Below are 14,497 nucleotides of genomic sequence, written 5' to 3' on the forward strand. Positions count from 1 at the left end.
AATATATGGATAGACTCCATAGAGACTCAGAGAATAGAGAATACGAATAGCAGCAGATCTACACGCTAACAACAGAGAGCTTGTAGATCTGCTATTTTCGACGCGACCAGCTGATGCCAGTGGCTCCGCTATGCTGCAGCTACTGCATGGCTGCTAGCATTGCAAAACCCAACTTTTGTTTTTGTTGAGGTTATTATTATTAATATAAGACACATGTGGTTGGTTTGATTGATTGATTGAAGAATGTATTAACAGTTAATTACAGTACATTTCAAGCACAACTCAAGCACTAGCTGCACAACTCATACAAGACATTGAGTTAATTATGTTTATGATTGACCATTATTATGACATAATGGTTTATTATGATTGAATACCCCCCTTCATAACTAGTCTTCATAACAATGAAATAAAATAAAACAAAACAAAAGAAGACAGGGCCGCAGGAGGGTGGAAGAAGATAGGGAGAGGAGGGTGAGTTTGCTTTAACTTGCTTCTTCAGTGTAGGCTACTGTAGGTGGGTTGTTGCTGTATTTCTGCATTGCAGCCTCTCTGTCTGTCTGTCTGTCTGTCTCTCGACTCTCAGACTGTGTGACCACCCCCTCTCTCATAGAGTCATAGAGTCTCTCTCTCTCTCTCTCTCTCTCTCTCTCTCTCTCTCTCTCTCTCTCTCTCTCTCTCTCTGTGTCTCTCTGTCTGGCTGCTTGATGGAATTCAAACACACAACAATGGCGACTCCCTGTAGCAGCAGCAGCAGCGGTCCTACTCCCTATACCACCAACTCAACATCATCATCATCGCCGTCATCGTCATCGTCATCGTCATCATCCACAAGCCACAACAACAGCAGTACTAACGGCGGACCTACAGCCCAGCAGCACCACCAGACAACCCGACAGATCACGACCATGACCAACAACATGCAGGGTAAGGGTCCAGATTAAGCCCAGATTACATTCTAGTGAAGGTTATAGCCTATATACTCCACCGCGCAAGGGTGTAGCTCGCCGAAAAGAACCGACGCTAAACGTCGCATCGCGAGCCTACAGTGTCGGCTAGCGACTCTTCTAGGCTTTTTCAGCTGCAGTGTCACTGTGGAAAAGCATTCCCTGGGATTATGATTCTATGGTTTTAAAAGCATCTTGTTTAGGCGATTGCTATACATAATTGAGAATAAATGTTATTACACTGTTATTACAGCTATAGACCATGGTTCTCAACCTGCGGTCCGGGGACCCTCAGGTGTCCTTGGAGGGGTTCCAGGGGGTCCCCAGCTAAATTATTGATAGTGAGTGTGAGTGTGTACAAATGGACCCCTCATGGGTCCATTTGGTGGTTCCATTTTATTTTTTAAAGTACACTATCAAAGTAATGGAGGTCCATGTGGCCTTATACCAAACTGGGTGTCCCTGAAATTAAAAGGCCTGATTATCACTGATCTAAAACTAAATGTAATGTTGTGTCCTGGTGGCCATTGGCTGGCCCACATACAGTATTTAATATGGGCTCAGATAAATCAGTTGATGAGCTGCTTGCATGTCTGTTTAATGAATGATCATTTCATGTGAAACCACCCCCCCTGGGACCACCAGGGGTCTGTGAGGGGTTCCCAGGGGGGTCTTCCCCACCAAAACGAGGGATCAGTTAATTTTCACAGGCTAGAAGAGATTTTACTGTATGTTTCACTCTCTCCACTGATATTTCTCCACAGTATATAGAAACCTGTTCTAAATATAATCTAATAAACAATGTTCTCTTATTGTCCAAAAGTATTGGTACAAAATATTTCCAAATGAGAACTACAGAATGTGAAACATTGACGATCCAGTTAAGAGCCTGCATTTTCTTTGGGTCTTATCTTAAGATTTATGTCTCATTCCCAACACTGTGAAACCGATGCCTCTTCTAGAATTCAGCTTTTGTACAAACAATGTATCATTTCAAACTTGCAGAATCCAACACCTGCTGGAGATGTCAAAGCGAAACAGGTAGCTACACACTTTATTGATTTAGTAGAGTCATGCCTAATTGATGCTCTGTCGTAGGACAGTGTCCCATGCAAAAATGTTTTGACGTAGATCGACATTTTCTGGCATGTGACACTGATATAATAAAGTATAAATCAGGCTTAAGATGAAGTATCAATTTGTAAACATTATTATTATCATGTCTGACTGCATTTTTATTTTATCTTAATTTTTTTGGCATTATCCTATAAGAACTTCTTTGATTGAAGTGATATTATGTTTTCATGAAAACTCCAGTGAGCGCTAAACAGAAAATATATTTTCAGTTTTGGATAGAAGTTTAATGCACTCAGGGTAGAGAACCCCACAAATATCATTTATCAGCTTTGTGTTTTTTTGTTCTGCTCAGTTTTAGTTCCATTCCATCATTTACAATTTCACTTATTTATACTGTATACTTTATGAGTTTTCTCTCTTGATTGGATAAAATTGATATTCTGACAGAATAATTTATTTTCTGTTTACTAACACAAACATACTTCCACACCTTTAAGGCGACATGTTTTACACCATTAAATTGCAGTCACTGCAATCAGAAACACTCTTCTTGTTTTTTGGTTGGTTTGTCACATTCCTATCATGGTATCATTAATAAATAAATTGAGTTGCATCATGACAACTTCTGCTTAGGTACTGCTTTTGCCCCAGCAGTTTTGAGCCAAGAGATGTAATTGCAGTGATCTCTAATGCTTAGTTTATTTTCGATTGTATATGCTTTCTCTTGTCAGAAACATTAGTGAGTTTGTAGTTTTTTGCTGTTTTTGACAAGCGACAACATACTGTAGTGTAAATCAGGAATAACTGTGTCATGCATTGCTCCTAACAAACCTTTTGTTTGATATTACACTTTCACTTTGCTTTATTGGTATTTATTTTCTTTTTTCTTTCTCTACATTTCTTTGACAACTTGTTTTTCCCCTTACCTTTATGCTAACGTTACCTAACTCTCTACTCGATGCCAAACGACGGTGAGCCTCCCCCCAAACAAATGTATTGACCTGTAATGTTTATCGATGAAAATGTCAACCTTTTAATGCAGATTAATTTCCAGATCCCCATAAGAGTATTATTTTTTGTTCTTTGTTTACTCTAGGCCTGGGCAACATAACAATAATTTGATCAATATCGTTTACATGAGACAAAATATCATCTGGATTCTGGGATTTTGGATATCGTACTATCAGTGGCAGTGATATGGTATTTTGTTGGTTTTAATCAAGTTAAATAGCCAATTGCTAAAATTGCCAATTGCTATAGCTATTTTCAGTCTGAAAATGTATGGCCATTTTGTTTTGTGTAAAAAGTAGAACTTTCAAAATAAATTGAATTTTCTGAAAAATATAAAAAATGTTTATCATAATATTACATTATTGTCACACTATCAATATCAAGGTATTCGATCAAAACATTTTTGCAATAATTGATTTTGACCACATTGCCCAGCCCTATAGTTTACTGTCTTTCAATGTATTCCATTTATAGCTTTTGTATTTTCATATTTGTTTGCATGCAAATGCATAGTCCCGTTGCAAATGCATTTTCATACTGTGTTGGAATGCGTTGGTATGTTTCCCAGCTCACACTGATGCAAGGCTGGTTTCTGTCGTAGAGGTGTTTACCTGTCCAATAGCCACATTGGAGGTTGACCTTCAAGTGCAGCTGTTATCTTTCGGTTCATAGTGTGAAATGGACATCCTGTGGAACTCTGGGAGTAGGCCTACATTCAATTCTAATCCAAATTACTTTTGATCTGGTTGGTGAAAGGTGGAACTGAGAACGCAGGGGAGGGACTCTGTCTCATAATATATGTCTTTTCGTTTGGTTTCAAATGTGGGTCCCTCGGTGACAGTCAAAGCAAAAAAAAGAAGAAGCATATTTATTGGTCCTTTAAGTTAAGACAGCTCGAGATCCATAAGACAATGAAACTAGAAAAAGTGCTCCTCGGAGCACAGGTCTCCACCAGGTCAGGAACGTTTGTGATGTTTGGACAAAATGTGTAGGAGTAATATAAACTTATTTTTCTTTTAATTATAATTATTTTGCAAAAATGTGCCTCCTGGTGGCACTATAATAGGGCAATGTTAAAAGGGTAGCGTGCATAGCAATTAGCATGATAATGATTTGAGGCATTTTCAAAACGGGCCACACCTGCAAACTTTAGATGCCAATCTTAGCCAACTACGATAGAATATAAAACATCACACAGATCCGTCTTGATCAAATGTCTATAAAGATCATGTGTACTTATTTGCGTGATATTTAGAGAAAAAGACTAATATAAAACAATGTGTTTCATATAAGTCAGCGTCCTGGTAGCACTATAAAAGGCAGATTTGAAAAATGCAGGCCAGATGTTTTTCCTTGGCCTCTAGGGAGTGTGTATACAAACTTTTACGCAGATCGGTGCAGTTATAGGTAAAGATGTGATGTGGCTTCTTATTGTGTCACCATAAGGGCCGATTCATACTCTTATTTTAGAGCCGAATAAAAGTCGGTTCGGCGCTACTAGAGCCTACAATTTGACGTCATTTGAGGTTCGGGGGGGCGGGTACCGTCCTAAAGTCGGCTCTTCGGTGCTACTGAACATTTCTGACGAGCCGAAATCATTTCGGCACTACAGCGCCGAAACAGCGGTAAAATAGGAGTATGATTCGGCCCTAAGGCTGATTTGACATTTTTTGTGGCATTTCTTCTTGGGCCTAGTGGGAATGTGCATGGAAAACTTGACAAAAATCCTTTCAAACTTTGAAAGGCAATATTTGCCAATCGGGATCCAGTATGGACAATCGAACAGATCCGTGTTGATCACATGATAGTGTGTACCGATTTTCGGATGGATAAAATATGTGTGAATAATATAAAGAAATGTGTTTTGGAAAAATCAGCCTCATGGTGGTTCTATAACAGGCCTTTCTGGAAAATTTGGGGCAGAGGTTCAGAATTGGCGTGCAGGGAGTGCATGTGTGTGCACAGTTTGGCCAATGGTGCCGGAGATGGTGGTGGAGACAATAATCACTAAAGCCCTCTTTCAAAACTAGTGAAAATATACAAGCTCGATGTCATGTGTTGTGAGCATAAGGTGTTGTTGAAATGGAAAATTCAAAACAACAAACTGTCTTTTCACCTCTAGGCTTTCAGATTAACCTGTCTGGAGCTCCCCCAAGTAAGCAAAACGACGTGTGTTTGCTACAACACCACCAGTTCTCAGCCCCTTTGCTTCCGTCTGACACAGTCTGGTATGAGGGATCTGTCCTGTTGTTCTGCACTAATCCAAGCCAACAGTCACCAGATCCTAGTAGGCGTGTGCCGCTAGCTAATAACATAACTAAAGAGCCCAACCGATATATCACTTTGGCCCATATCGGCCATTATTAGACTTTTTTAACGACATCGCATTCGGTATCTGCAGTTATCCAGCCGATGTTTCAGAAATGAGCAGAAATAGCCGATCTACAGTACAAACACAATATGTTTATTAATAAAATACATTGATTAGAGTTGATTTAGCACTTTGTTTTGAATAAAATATCGGTAATCTGTGCTCTAGAATTCTCCAAAATCTGGATAAATATCAGACCTGAAAATCTGGCATCAGTAGGGCTCCACATGTATTGGGTCAATGTGACTTTGCACACATTTTCCTCTCCCTGGATAAAGCTGTGTGTGTGTGTGTGTGTGTGTGTGTGTGTGTGTGTGTGTGTGTGTGTGTGTGTGTGTGTGTGTGTGTGTGTGTGTGTGTGTGTGTGTGTGTGTGTGTGTGTGTGCGTGCGTGCACGTGATTTATACTTGCGAGCAGTGTCGTGCACCGAAAGTAGCTCACAACTGACCTTGTAATGTAGATCTACAATTGTTGGCTTTTGTGTTAGGCTTAATAATGACACACTCAAAGATATGTTTTCTGTGTCCCAAAAACGTCCCAAAACATTGAAACTAATGTTTGCCCCAGTAAAGCCAGCAGTCTACCACCGTTAGGCTAAAGCAAACACAGGCGAGGTCCTCCACTGTTTCTGTTATGGATCTTTATCGGCACAAGCCTAAAGGCTTTTAGAGCATCCACTGGCCATGCCAATATACTCAAATCTCCTCTGTGCTCCATCCTCCAGCATGACGGTGTTATTGGGAAATTGGTGACTTGCCGAAATATGTGGCCATCTTGTGGACTCAGCATAACATAAATGCTCGTACGTAAATCACTAATGTTTGTTAATTAACAGAGTTTAAACCTATAGTACAGCGGCTAACAGCCATATTGTGAGAGAACCTTTCACTTGGTCATACAAGCGTGAAATTTGGCATGAACATGCCTCTGGGTCACCTCTTTAACTTTTTTTAACCGAGCCAGCGAAAAATCCAATATGGCGGTCATTTTTCAAGATGGCTGCCAAATAAAAAAGGCCTTTTGTGGCGGTTCTGGACAACCATGGGTGCGGCCGACTCGAGACTGGGCACTGCACTCCCTGTGGGTGTGTGGAACGTGTGTGTCGAATTTGAAGTCAGTGGGGCGAACGGTTCTCGGGTTACGTGGATTACAGATGTACACACGCACACAAAATTCGTGCAATATAGCAGATCATTGGAACGGTTGTTCGCTTGGTGATACAAGCGTGAAATTTGGCATGAACATGCCTCTGGGTCACCTCTTTAACTTTTTTAACCGAGCCATCCAATAACCCAATATGGCGGTGCTATTTCAAGATGGCCGCCACATCTAAATGTTAGCCTATGTCTATGTTCTTACAAATTTTAGGAAAAAATTCACCATTATAGATAGATAGATAGATAGATTTATTTAATTATTTTTAATTTATTTTATATATTTTTTTTATTCTTTATTTATTTTTTTGTCATTATTTTTAGTTTTCATACTGAAAATGGTAGCATGCTAATGCTACCATTTTCGAATGCTAATTAGCATGTTAGCATTATCATGTTAGCATGCTATGTTAGCATGCTAGCATATTACCATGTTAGCATTATTATGTTAGCATGCTAGCATATTACCATGTTAGCATTATTATGTTAGCATTAGCATGCTACCATGTTAGCATTAAGTTAGCATTAGCATGCTACCATTTTCTGTATTAAAACTAAAAATAATAACAAAAAAATAATATAAAGAATAAAGAATAATAATAATAAAGAATAAAAATTAAAAATACAAAAACTATCTATCTATCTATCTATCTATCTATCTATAATGGTGAAATTTTTCCTAAAATTTGTAAGAAATGTAGACAAAGGCTAACAATTAGATGTGGCGGCCATCTTGAAATAGCACCGCCATATTGGATTCTTGGATGGCTCGGTTAAAAAAGTTAAAGAGTTGACCCAAAGGAAGGTTCATGACAAATGTCACGCTTGTATCACCAAGCGAACAACCGTTCCAATGATCTGCTATTGCACGAATTTTGTGTGCGTGTGTACATCTGTAATCCACGTAACTCGAGAACTGTTCGCCCCACAAACTTCAAATTCGACACACACGTTCCACACACCCACAGGGAGTGCAGTGCCCGGTCTCGAGTCGGCCGCACCCATGGTTGTCCAGAACCGCCACAAAAGGCCTTTTTTATTTGGCGGCCATCTTGAAAAATGCATTTGCATTTGCATTTGTTTCAGCCTACACAAGCCACGCACGCACGCACGCATGCACGCACACACACACACACACACACACACACACACACACACACACACACACCTAAGTGGCTCTCTTGGCATGACTTGCACTTGAGCATAGCTCTTGCTTGTTGAGACAAGGGCACATACTCCAAAGGTTTCGTTTCAAACTGTAAATCCAATGGAATCTTGAGTATACACATTCTTGTGGTATTTTGGGTGGTGCAATAGGCTAGAGAGTGTGGGATGCTTCCTTTCTTTTCAAGGTGAAATCAAAGTGGTTGGCCTTCAAAGCATGTCTTCGTCACATATTTGTTGGTGTCTTCCTTGAGTGCGCCTGTCGACCCCATGGGCTTGGGAATTGCAGCGTGAACGCATGCACAGTTGTGGGATCCATATATGCATGCTACTTGTCATATATTTGCATTTGAAAGGACATTGTCTGTACTATGACTCAGTGGTAAATGGTAATAGACAATAGACCCTTTTCCCACAGCAGCCATATTAACTAAAATAAAATTCCATCACAGGTTTTTACCAATGATACTAATTACAATTCTGTTACCTTTTACATAGCAGAGTCTTTCCAGTGAGCCATCCTGCCTTTAACCTGAATAGTAGTATTAATTAATAATAATTACTATAATTTGTATAACAACTATGAAGGAAACAAATAACGCTACACAAGTATTTCAATACGGCTGCTGTGACAAAAGGCCTATAATGTAAGAACATTTATTGTCAACCTTCTGAAATATGGTGAGTATTAATTAACCACTTCGGGAGTTTGTAGATACGATGCTTTCACAAATAAGAAGAAAAAAAAAAAGCCAAAATAGGGACAATTACAATTTAGTCATTCATTTAGCAGATGCTCTTATCCAGAGCGACTTAAAGATCAGAATATGCAGTGCTCGTGTACTGTACACATGCCAGGGTTAATTTGTGTTAATTTGCAAGTCAATTTATTGTAAGACATTATACAAATTTTCATGAACTTGGGAAACTCTAGGAATGTACTGTATGCGTGACTATAATGTGTCATTTACACCTACATTTCAGTAAAAGTTTCTACAGTATACAGTACAGTATGCCACCGTAAATTGGACATACGCCGGACGTTCTTTCCTTCATTATCCCTCTTCCCAATTTAATCAATAGCCTTATGGAAAATGAGCCATTATTTGTTCATGGATAATCTAGTCAGCCAAACACAGAAGAAGGAGGAGGCTCTATAGCTAGCTCTATTACAAACAACGTTTGACAGTAGGCTATAGTCTTATTCGGGGATAGGCATATGGATATCCTAGTCCCTTATCATTTGGATGAGAGCCAGTGGATGAAAATATAAAATAAGAAATCAAATATAACATTTCAGATCATTCAAATTGTCTTTGGTAAAAATGCACCGCAAATGATCTGTTTATTATCCCGTTTTTCTAGAAAAAGCATGAACTTTACACATTCAAATACATTTAAAGGAATGTATTCAATCTACTCATTATTGCTTATCGTTGCTGTCAGGTAGAAACCTTGTATGTCCAAAACATTTCGTTTTTATTATTTAATTACATTTTTAAGAATATTCTAAAATAGTGAAAATCTACAAGCTTACAGCGGTTGTGAGCTTGTAGATCGTCTATTTTCACTACTTCTGTGCGACACTGATGAAAACAAAACATAAAAAAGTTTAAATATGGAGATACAAGCTAGGTTTCTGCCCGACAGCAACTTCATACTGGTTTCTCATTCTGCGTTTTGTGTTTTTGTTTTATAATAATCTGACGTCATTCATTCATTTGAATTCATATGTTTATCTTGTTGAACCCATGTTCCTAAATCAAATGGTGATTATGCTTACTTTTATTTACTATCAGGTAAACGCAAAGCTCTGAAGTTGAACTTCGCCAACCCTCCGATCAAATCCACATCTAGATTTATGCTGAATACAGCGGGGCCACCCTTCCAGAACCCTCACATGTAAGTAGACATGGACATGACATGAACTTGGCAAGTGGGGTGCTCCTCTGTTGAGTGACTTTTATCTTGTTATAATTACTTTTATGCACATGGCCAATGTTGTTTGTCTGTTAACCACTTGACGTTGGTGTAAGTGATGTTTTTTGTTTTAAAATGTTTTCTTTTGGGGATTTTTTTCCTCCAATTTATGTTTAACTATGGTATAATCTGATGGTAATCATTGTTATAGTGCTCTCCAGCTCTTTAACACGACGCCCAGGGACAAATTAGCCATTGGGCCAGTGGGGCCGTGGCCCAGGGGCCCTTGGCTCTCAGGGGCCCTTCTGGGAAATTGGACTGCGCAGTACTAGGTTTGACGCCCTGAAAAGGGCTCCTGGGGCCCTTCACTGGCCATTGATTTAGTTAAATTTAGGTCAAAAACGTGATAAAAACATGGAAAAACACAAAAATGTTGAGCGCACGCGCGCTATGGGGGCCCTGCAAAAATGACCGGCCCAGGGGCCCTCATGGGGGTTAATCCGTCCCTGACGACGCCGGCAGGTTGAATGTGGTTAATAATATTAATATTTTGATGTGTAGGCCTACCTATCTCCCCCACACACATAAACACACACACACATACACGTGTTGTACTGTATGTCTTTTCGTCAGAGAGAGGATGAGGACGCACAGTATTGAGTCGTCAGGGAAGCTGAAAATATCAGCGGAGCAGCATTGCGACTTCACGGCCGAGGACCTCAAAGACTTGGGCGAGATCGGACGAGGGGCGTACGGCTCTGTCAACAAGATGGTGCACAAACCATCCAACCAGATCATGGCTGTCAAGGTGATCATGGTGTTCTTCACTGGTGTAGCAGAGAGTCAGAGACCAGGGACCTTGTATTTCCTATTTTGTTATGTCAAAAACAAATAGTTTTAGTTTGTTTTATATGGCATAAAAGTAGCGAAAACAAGCACACAACGTGTTGCAATGCGACATGTTAATGACATACTGTAGTGTATACTATATACTGTTTAGTGCTGCACGATTCTTGCTCAAATGTGAATCTCAATTTTCCTCCACAAGAATTGAGGTAACGATTCTCACACAATTCTCATGTTTTCCCATGAAAATATGTATCGTCTGTCTGTCTGTAGTTGCTGAACATTACTACATTCAAAAGGTGGCACCTGGAGCCAACTACTGTGGCTTTAAACAGACGACATCAAAGTGCTTGACTTAAACCTCTTTTAAAGTCTCAATCTAGATCCCCATCTTTTTTTGATTAATCTAATTACATAACAAAAGTATTCAAGTGTGTGACTAAAATAACCACATTGGATCAAGTAGAACAGCTTCTTTATTGCATTAAATCACTTCTATCTGGAGTCCCCCTGGGCTCTATAATTGGTACGCTCTTTTTTTTCTTGACACAAAGGGCTCCAATTTCGTCTAATCTTTCTAAATACACTGTTTTGGGATTTAGCAGTGGGGAAGGGGTGTTCCCCCACTAAAGTTTGTATTTTGGTTACCTGTCTAAATCCCTAAAACACCTCCGTTACCCGTTATATTATGCATAGGTATGGTTTGGGCGTTACAATAATTAAACGAATCACCAGTCCATGTGCCATTGCCTTTAAGAGATCCCTTATGCATTGCTGTTAGTGCTATATTGCTTCATAGCCTAAGCCCGTTGCTGCCTTGAAGTCTCACTTGTGCTGAGAAAGCTCCTATATTCGGTCATTATTTCCGCTCACAGAGTTTGGGGAAATGTCTGCACCACAACTATGCAGTCGAACCGTGCGCTGATACTCTACACCTTAATCCAGTGCTATAGTCCAGGTTTTTTCAGATATACCATAAGTAAAGTGGTCAATGGATGAAATGATTAGCAGACAGTATCCGCTTTTTTTTCTTCAATAACGTTGGCGCTTCATACTAGGTAGAATATATAGCCTATAACGGTAGAGGGTAGACTACTACACCACTGCCTTAATCCCATGTTCAACGTGCTTATGACATATTATTTTGGAACCTTAACTAACATCCCTATCATGTACCATATCTGTACCATCTGCTGCTACGTGTGATCATGCACCTTATATCTTAGATACGGTACATACCGCGCTGGATAGATATACTAAATGTGTAAATAATATGAAGATACGTGTACTGTGTACACATGTGGTTTTATTGATCTTTCTCTCTCTTCCCCTTACTCCACCTGCCCCCCTCTTCTTCCCGTTCTCTTTTTATGGAAATAACTAAAACGATGGAGCTTGTGCAAAAACGAATTCCAACCCGCTGTTTCACACCTGTAAACCTGTGATTTAACGATCAAGCTGATTCTTATTCACAGAGAATCCGATCAACGGTTGACGAGAAAGAGCAGAAGCAGCTGCTGATGGACCTGGACGTGGTGATGAGATGCAATGACTGTCCCTACATCGTCCAGTTTTATGGAGCTCTCTTCAGAGAGGTGAGAAACGCCTCAAACGCATAATTATCGCGTCGCTGCAGAGCAGTGGTTCTCCAACGTTTGACAGTCTACAAATATAACCAAATGGATCCTAACGGGTCCATTTGGCTCCATTTGTACACTGTCAGAGTTACAGAATTGTAGACCCCCCTCAAGGAACCTTGAGAGTCCCTGGACCCCACTTTGAGAACCACTGACATAGAATATGCATTAACCTGAATCCTAGCGAACATTCTGCAAAGAATGGCAGATCTTCAAATAGCAGATCAACGCGTTGTGTTTCGGACCCAGATCTCTACCAAAGTTGGATTGTGCTTTAAGCCTAATTTATGCTTTGTAAAATGACAGTGTCACTTGCCAAACAGAAGAACATATGTTATGTTATGTGATGTTTATTTCTTTTATTTGACATCACAATCACATCACAAACCAGATCCATTGTGTTACAGCACGAGTGCTACTTCTTTTATTTTTTAGCAATTTAGGCTTTTCTAAATAGAATGACATTAAAACCCAATCAAGTACAAAATAAATAAATAATAGTAATAATTAACATAATCAAAATCAGACTCAACACATTAACCCATTTAGGCCCAACGTAAAAATAAAATAAAAAGTATTCTGAAAGAATATATATAAAGATTTGTGCCGCATTTTCATGATTTTTCAAAAATAGCAGACCAACAAGCTTGTAGATCTGCTATTTTTCAATAGCTAAAGTATAACATAATGCTTAGTTAAAACACCAAAAGGGGTTCCCGTCCAGAATGGAAAAGTAACGGACAAAAACTGGAATGATAAAGATATTATCATTCCAATAACCAGTCAGTAACCATTCCTGTAAGCACAGTTTATTTGAGTTGATTTCAACCAGTCCTCTGTTAAACACACACCACCTGTCTCTCGTTTTAGATCCGTAGTGAGACTGACTATAAATTAATATTCATGTTGGTTAACATTAACAATGTTTGTTCCTTAACAATTTATTTGTTTTTCTTTCAGGGGGACTGTTGGATATGTATGGAACTTATGTCTACCTCGTTTGACAAATTCTACAAATATGTATATTGCTCATTAGATGATGTGATTCCAGAAGAAATATTAGGCAAAATAACTTTAGCTGTAAGTTGTGACATGTGTTTCTGTTTGTGTGTGTGTGTGTGTGTGTGTGTGTGTGTGTGTGTGTGTGTGTGTGTGTGTGTGTGTGTGCGTGCGTCCTTGCATGTGGGTGTGCGCAGTATATACATCTATCTTTAAATTCATAACATATCTTATAATGTAAAAAATAACTATTCCTTTCTAAAACTAAAAATTCTGTGTTTCCTTGCAGACTGTGAAAGCACTTAACCACTTAAAAGAAAGCTTGAAAATTATACACAGAGGTAAGATACAGTTGCTTCTTAACCACCTTATAGACTTTGTTGCCCGGTGTCCCCCAATGCTATATAGCCTACTATTCTTCCCTCTACACAAAATCTCTTTGCCGAAAATAGCTGATCTCCGTGCTCACAATTGTGAGATTGTAGATCAACTAATTTCTGTGAATGTTTGCATATTCTTTCAAAGTGTTCGCTTATCATGACTTGCCCAGTATAGTGGAGCTAGCGTTCATGTGGTTAAGTGCATTACTTGCGCTGCGATATTGTTGGCCGCTACTATATAACGCTGTCGTTAAGGGCTGCGTGACATTGATACAAAAGTAATCATCGTAATGCTATAGGCTAGTTTAGTCAAGTTAGATTTGAGATGCAATACGTATTCCTGTCAAATACATGCAGTTTGCCTCTTGATTTGTAGCAAATTGTTCCATCTCTCCCCCCAGATATTAAGCCATCCAACATTCTCCTGGACAGGAATGGCAATATTAAGCTGTGTGATTTTGGCATCAGCGGTCAGCTAGTGGACTCCATTGCCAAAACCAGGGATGCAGGGTGCAGACCATACATGGCTGTAAGTGTTTTTATTTTATTTTCAATTTCTTTATTTATGGGGTGGTGTGGGGGGTGCATGCACGGCGCACGTAGGGCTCCGAAAACGCATAACGTCCTGTGACGCACAGAACGGAACGCAACGAGGTGCTGACAGTCACGAGCAACTGGAATTGAATTCCACGGGTGAAGGAAACCATTGCGGTTTTATGTTCGATGTCTCACTCAATCACCACATTTATGAGCGCGTCTGTAGTACTGTACAATGTCTCGCCAGTATGTGCATGTGACATTGTAACATACATGCCTACCCAGGGATGCCATGTCTGCCAGCTTATTATAATCGACTTTGGGCTTGTTTTTCTCTAAAGTCACTTGTAAATATTGGTCGTTTTTTTTGTTGGCTTGTTTCTAAAGTGTAGTTGCTTATTTGGGCTTGTTTCCTAAATTTTGATTAAACCAGTGGTTCTCAAACAAGCCCCTC

At 39.5% G+C, this 14,497-nt stretch overlaps 1 protein-coding gene across 3 annotated transcripts in view; it reads left to right on the top strand.

The window, feature by feature from the left end:
- The first annotated feature begins 693 nt into the window (after positions 1 to 693).
- Positions 694 to 14,497, top strand: part of map2k4a (mitogen-activated protein kinase kinase 4a) — a 23,279-nt gene continuing 9,475 nt past the window's right edge. The window contains exons 1-9 of one of the 3 annotated variants that reach the window (XM_083778856.1): positions 694 to 927; positions 1,953 to 1,988; positions 5,158 to 5,190; positions 9,524 to 9,626; positions 10,278 to 10,452; positions 11,966 to 12,085; positions 13,088 to 13,207; positions 13,416 to 13,467; positions 13,908 to 14,035. In XM_083778856.1, the coding sequence (XP_083634982.1) occupies positions 708 to 927; positions 1,953 to 1,988; positions 5,158 to 5,190; positions 9,524 to 9,626; positions 10,278 to 10,452; positions 11,966 to 12,085; positions 13,088 to 13,207; positions 13,416 to 13,467; positions 13,908 to 14,035 (987 nt within the window). In that variant the 5' untranslated portion in view covers positions 694 to 707. Of the gene's footprint in view, positions 928 to 1,952; positions 1,989 to 5,157; positions 5,264 to 9,523; positions 9,627 to 10,277; positions 10,453 to 11,965; positions 12,086 to 13,087; positions 13,208 to 13,415; positions 13,468 to 13,907; positions 14,036 to 14,497 lie in introns of all 3 variants that reach the window. The other 2 variants (XM_083778858.1, XM_083778857.1) reach the window with 2 other exon arrangements.

This window comes from Protomyctophum parallelum (genome assembly GCF_964188405.1).
Source record: "Protomyctophum parallelum genome assembly, chromosome: 13".
Classification (NCBI taxonomy): Eukaryota; Metazoa; Chordata; class Actinopteri; order Myctophiformes; family Myctophidae; genus Protomyctophum; species Protomyctophum parallelum.